Raw genomic sequence first — 6,277 nt, 5'->3', positions numbered from 1 at the left:
ACTGCATAAAAAATCATAATCAAAGAAAATAAAATTAGGACATGGTTTGCGCAAACATTAATTCACGGTAAAATTCATTTGAATTCATAAAAGCCTTTGAATAAATCATTACATACATATTCTGACCTAAAAATTATTTTCTTCTCAAGTATGATGTGAGAAAATTCTGCAAACATATCCTATTCTTTCAGACTCTAAAAAAACCATTATAACGCTCCAAAAGTTGAGTTTATCATTTAAAGCCGTATCACACGTACAAATGATCATTTCATGCTAAAATGTGTGATATTGTTGGAATAATTAGCATGCTATCAATAGATGAATTTACAATTTTCATTCTTCCCCAACTAGGAACCTTATATTTTGCTAGGGTCATCCATTTTTCCTTGCATGACGAGGATGAACAAAGGACCAGCACTTCAAAAAACCAGGTTAAACAACTAGAATTGTTGAGAGCATTTACTTGTGGGCCAGCGTCTGCTAGAGCATGTCAACGGATTAGAAGAACGACGGAATAGGATAATATTTCTACGACGGGCATGATACTGGAATGCCCTTCAATTATTTATTAATTTCTCTCGATGCCATTTCTTCCTCTTTTCTGGTGGGTGAAAGGCTTCATTACTGGAACTAACCACTCATTTTCGAGTGATGAGTTAGAGAATTCAGTAGATATAGCCTCAACATGCACCTTTGAAGCTCAAAACAAAAAAAAATGCTCTTTCTTAGCTTAATAACCCAATGGTTTGACTTCAAGTCCCTAAAGATTGTGCCAGCCATCGATAAGCACCACATTTAGTTCCTCTAAAATTCTTCACACTCATAAATAGGAAATATTCATCACCAGTGATACTGCTTGACTTACTAGAAGTCAAACAATGTTAGTTAAAAAATGTTATCAATACAAAGTTCAGGAATATTCAAAATACTGTTTCTGACATTATAGATTAATCATGTTGATATCTAAAATAAGAGTATCAGTCTAAAATTCTGGGAGAGCCTTATTTAACTTCCTCTACTTTCTATCCCTTATGATTCCGGATATTCCGCGACGTGGACAATAGACGGGAGGGGATGAAGACGTCCTGTCCGACGTCCGGAATCAGTGCAGGGATGCGGACGGGACGATTTTTCTGTCCGAGACCTCCGGGCGGCACGGTTTATTCGTCCGAGTGGACGAAAACTGTCCTGTTCGTCCATATCGGGACGCATTTCCGTTCCGGTTTTTGTCCAATGTCACGGACGGGATGATTTTTTTCATCCCGAGGCAAAAAAAACTGTCCTGTCCGCGTCCCTGCACTAGCGTAGTTCTCGATCGTTCGGGGCGTGGATGATAGACGGGACGGGACGAAGATCGTCCCGTTTGACGTCTGGAATCAGTGCAGGGACAGGGACGGGACGATTTTTTTTTGTCTGCGTGGACAAAAACCATCCCGTCCGTTCGTCTCGGGACAAATTTCCATCCTGGTTTTCGTCCAACCTCGCTGACGGGATGATTTTTAGGTCTTGGGGCAAAAAAACCGCCCCGTCCTCGTCCCTACACTAGTGTAGTTCTGTATTGTCTGGGATGGGACGGGCTGAAGATCGTCCTGTCCGATGTCCGGAATCAGTGCAGGGATGCGGACGAGACGATTTTTCTGTACGAGACCTCCAGGCGGCACGGTTTATTCGTCCGAGTGGACGAAAACTGTCCTGTTCGTCCATATCGGGACGCATTTCCGTTCCGGTTTTTGTCCAACGTCACGGACGGGATGATTTTTTTCATCCCGAGGCAAAAAAAAACTGTCCTGTCCGCGTCCCTGCACTAGCGTAGTTCTCGATCGTCCGGGACGTGGATGATAGACGGGACAAGACGAAGATCGTCCCGTTTGACGTCTGGAATCAGTGCAGGGACACGGACGGGACGATTTTTTTTTGTCTGCGTGGACAAAAACCATCCCGTCCGTTCGTCTCGGGACAAATTTCCATCCTGGTTTTCGTCCAACCTCGCTGACGGGATGATTTTTAGGTCTTGGGGCAAAAAAACCGCCCCGTCCTCGTCCCTACACTAGTGTAGTTCTGTATTGTCTGGGATGGGACGGGATGAAGATCGTCCTGGCCGACGTCCGGAATCAGTGCAGGGACGCGGGCGGGACAAGTTTTTTGTCCGAGTGGACGAAAACCATCCTATCCGTTCGTTTCGGGACGAATTTCTGTCCCTGTTTTCGTCCAACCTCGTGGACGGGATGACTTTTTCGTCCTGGGACGAAAAACCGTCCCGTCGGCGTCCCTGCACTATACTAGTCTCCCTATATAAAGCTCCGAAAACATCTCTTTCTTCTAAAACCCTGTCGTCGGGAAAGAGCGCAGTGATCCGAGCTCTTAAACCCTAGAGCGTTGCAGCAATGGCGACCTCCATGGCTTCCTCTCTGGTGCGCAGAGGCTTCCGCCTGGCCTCTTCGTCTGTCGTTCTCGCCAGGCTCAGACAATCTCCATTGAATCTATCGCGTTCGATCTTCGTGCCGCGTTTGCCGGGGAATGCCGCTTCTCTGCGAGTTGTCCCTTCCGCCTTCTTCTCATCCACTGCCGCCTCGAAGAGTGGAGACGCCAGCTTGAAGAAGGTTCTCGATTCCGAGATTCGGTGCGCCGAGGAGGATGTTGAAAGCGACCATGTAAACGTCTCTCTGCTCCTTGGTTGTCTGTTTTTGAACGACCATATTGGGTGAAATCTGCTTGGTGGAGTTTGTTTTTGTGTCAATAGTTTGTGGGTAAATCGAAATTTTCGGAATTATTTTTCCCATTATATCTTAAGATCATGATTTATTTGAGCATGGTCGTTAGATCATCGAAGAGAAACAGTTGCATTTTTTCATTTTTCCTGTGATTTGGTATCAGGCGTTTCGCTTCTCCTGGTATTTATGTTATGGTTTATGCACATGGGGTTTACTATCATTGTCTTTGTTTTCTGTTTTTGAATGACAGTAGTGAATGACAGGAGTACCATTTGTTTGTGTTTATAGTTTTATAGGCACATCGTAATGCGTGAAATGATTTTTTTTTCCTGTTGGACCGTATGATCCTGAGGGATTTGAGCATTGTTCTCGGATCGTTAAAGAATAGAAATTATAGTCTCATTTTCCGTATGAATGTGATATTAAACGTATCTCTACTTCTAGGATTGATTTTGCTTTGAACATGGAATTTTCCGTTCTTTTCTTGGTTATCTTTCTTTTTTGAATCTAAGTTGTGATTGTCTGTTTTTGAACTGCTGTAGTGGTTGAAATCTGATTAGCGTCAGGGGATACTCTGTTTCTTTATTTATCGATATATATATCGACTAATCGTACCTTCTGGAATGGATTATTTCCTCTTGATCATGTTATCTTTATGTGATTGAGAATGATTGTTGAATCACTAAAAACTCCATTGATACCAACAACTTTTTGTTGTTTCTTTTTATTTCTTGGTTTGATCAAAACTGAGCCCCGTGCACACTCAGAGGGATCATTCGTGTATTGCAGTCAGTCCTAATGGATTGATCGTCATACTTGATCATAGATGGGCCTCTCAGCCGTCAAACTCACTGATCAGTCGTCCTTGGTTGGATCGATCACATCGCTGGTTTCGATCTTGATCATCGATCCGTGAGCAAACTTCCCTCAGGGTTGAATTGTCCAAAGATTTGTCTAGCTGACCGTATCTTTGATTGATGGATCATTCAGATCCGACAATCACATTGGATCCGATCAGATCGGGTCATTCCCTAATCAGAACAAAATTTCTTCTCCTAACGTGGAATTAAAAAAAATATTTTCCAGGAAGGCTCAGCTACGCCGAAGAATTTTCCATTCACGATCATTGACAACCCAGGCGACCAAACAATAACTTTGAAGAGGGAATATGGCAGTGAGAAAATTGAGGTCACTGTCTTTATGGAAGTCAATGAAGATGAAGAGGGTGGTGATCAGGAGGAGAAAGATGATGATGGCACTGGCGATGAGGAAGGTGACCAGAACCAGACTATGTCTAACATCTCTCTTGTCGTCAACATTGACAAAGGAAAGGACAAGGCTCTAGAGTTCTGCTGCTCTCTCAGTCCTGATGAGGTCAACATAAACAGCTTGACCTTGAAGTCCCCAAATATTTCTGATGATCAGAGCCAGTATGAGGGGCCTGAATTTGGGTATGCATCGTTCTTCTCTTTTTTATTTCTCTCTCTAGCGTGCCCATCCCTCTCTCTAGCCTACTCTGTCTTCAGTTGTCTTCCACATAATATGCCTTGCCGTTCCCATCTCTCTACCTTGCCATCCTTATCTATCTTATATTATGGTATTGCTCACTTTAGTCGATTCTATCTCTCTCTGCCCGTTTCCATTTCGCTCTAGATTTCCCATCATGTTACAGCTATTCCCATCTCTCTCACTCATTTCCATATTTCTCCCTAACCCACTCCATAGACTTATCTGTAACCTTATCACTCTCTCTCTCTCTATTTGATTCCATCTCTGTGTACATTCGTCATTTCTCTCGAACCGTCCGGTTGCACTCTAGCCGTTCCCATCTCTCGCTCTCTCTCTCTCTCTTACATTCTCATATCTGTCTATCCTATTCTATCTTTCAGCTGTAACTATATCTCTGTATTTGAATCCATCTCTCTCTAAAGTTTCCATTTCTCTTCGGCCATCTCATCAGGTTCCAGCCATTACCCATCTCTTTATTCCATTCCATCCATTTAATGGTCCCGATTTCTCTACATAACCTTCATCATCTCTATCTGTATGACATTCTAGCCTTTCCGTAGCGGATTCCATCCCTCTCTACCCGCTCTCATCACGTTCCGGCCATTGCCATCTCTCTCTTATATTACCATCTCTATATATTTCTCTAACATTGCCATCTCTCTATAGTCGCTTCCATCTCTCTGCCTGTTTCTCATCACGTTCCAACCATTGGCATCTCTCACTCTATCTTACAATCCCTTATCTCCCTGGCCATTCCACCCATTTATCAACTTCCATCTCTTTCTGTAATATTCTCATTTCTCCAACCGAATTCTTCCCTTCTCTAGGCGTTTCCTGTCACATTCCAACCCTTTTCATCTCTCTTTTTCTCCGAAATTCCCATCTCTCTGGCCCATATCATCCATTTAACTGTCATATCTCTCTCTCTAGAGTTTTCTTAATAACAATCCCGTATTCTTGTGCAGAGATTTGGATGAAAACCTACAGAAAGAGTTCTACGGTTTCCTGGAACGGAGGGGCATCAAGGCCTCTCTCACGGGTTTCTTGCAGGATTATATGATCAAGAAGGAAGAGAGAGAATATATCGCCTGGCTGAAGAACATGAAGAACTTCGTTGACAAGTGAGTCCATGAATCTGATCATTGGAATCGTGCTGAGTTTTTGAGTCATGTCTCTCACTAAGTTGACTTGGTATCCATACCTTGTGAGATTCCAATGTTCTTTTCTAAAAATTAGGTACTTTAAAGGGGGGTGGGTCTCCCAGAACATGGAAATTCTTCAAAGGAAAGTCCTTAACCCTTTTAGTTGTTAGGTTGTGGAACTATCTATCTAGCCGCATCTACTTAAACCTAATTCTCTTTCATTCTATATCCATCTCGAATCCGTCAATATTGTTTCTCGACCTAGCTTCCTGTATATCTCTCTCTATCTATTTACTGATCTTTCTACATAAAGGTCTTTCTAAACTGTGTTTATTCCTATGTCTTTCTCTATTCTATTTTTCTACCTACGTGGATCCATCCTTCCATCCAAGCACCCAATATACATATATCAAGCACCCTTTAATGGTTATCCGTTCTGTCCCAACCTGTAATCTGTCATAGAGTCAAATATGACTTAAGATGACAGAAAGAAGTCATTTCTGTCATTAGTCATCAGTCATGCATCTGAGATAATGGATGACTGATGACAAAAAGACAAAGTGGAAGGAGAGATTGAGAGTATGGTTAGGAAATTTTGTTTGGTGTTGGGGAGAGAAAGAGAGAGAGAGAGGCACGGGAAAGAGGTCAGGAGAGAGAGAGAGAGGGGATTCATTGGGATTGCCAATCATTCGCTAATGTTAACCTGTTTGTGAATGGTTTGCGGAATCATTTTGATGGGATTTCCCATTGGTGTCCTTTCGCATATTCACAAACCAATGAAATTTTATTTCCTATCCCTAATTGAGAGGGAAAGAGAGAGGGAGATTAAGAGAGGGTGAACCATAGATTTAGGAAAAAGGTTGAAAGAAAGAAATATGGTGAGGTGAACATGTGAATACCTGAAGTGGTGGCAGC

General features: G+C 42.6%; 1 protein-coding gene across 1 annotated transcript; it reads left to right on the top strand.

Annotated features, from left to right (window-relative positions):
- The first annotated feature begins 2,312 nt into the window (after positions 1-2,312).
- LOC144709635 (uncharacterized protein At2g39795, mitochondrial-like) lies at positions 2,313-5,531 on the top strand. Its single transcript, XM_078583225.1, has 3 exons — positions 2,313-2,651; positions 3,798-4,162; positions 5,186-5,531. The coding sequence occupies exons 1-3, from the start codon at positions 2,385-2,387 to the stop codon at positions 5,343-5,345; spliced, it is 792 nt and encodes a 263-aa protein (XP_078439351.1). The 5' UTR covers positions 2,313-2,384; the 3' UTR covers positions 5,346-5,531.
- Positions 5,532-6,277: the final 746 nt, after the last annotated feature.

This window comes from Wolffia australiana, chromosome 11 (assembly GCF_029677425.1).
Source record: "Wolffia australiana isolate 7733 chromosome 11, ASM2967742v1".
Taxonomy (NCBI): domain Eukaryota; kingdom Viridiplantae; phylum Streptophyta; class Magnoliopsida; order Alismatales; family Araceae; genus Wolffia; species Wolffia australiana.
This window is presented reverse-complemented; position numbering and strand designations above follow the sequence as displayed.

Bases quoted from the DNA above. Each gene is read 5' to 3' on its own strand.
- LOC144709635 (XM_078583225.1), top strand. From the start codon at position 2,385: ATGGCGACCTCCATGGCTTCCTCTCTGGTGCGCAGAGGCTTCCGCCTG. The intron at 2,652-3,797 runs GTAAACGTCTCT...AATATTTTCCAG, and splicing joins AGGATGTTGAAAGCGACCAT to GAAGGCTCAGCTACGCCGAA. The intron at 4,163-5,185 runs GTATGCATCGTT...ATTCTTGTGCAG, and splicing joins TATGAGGGGCCTGAATTTGG to AGATTTGGATGAAAACCTAC.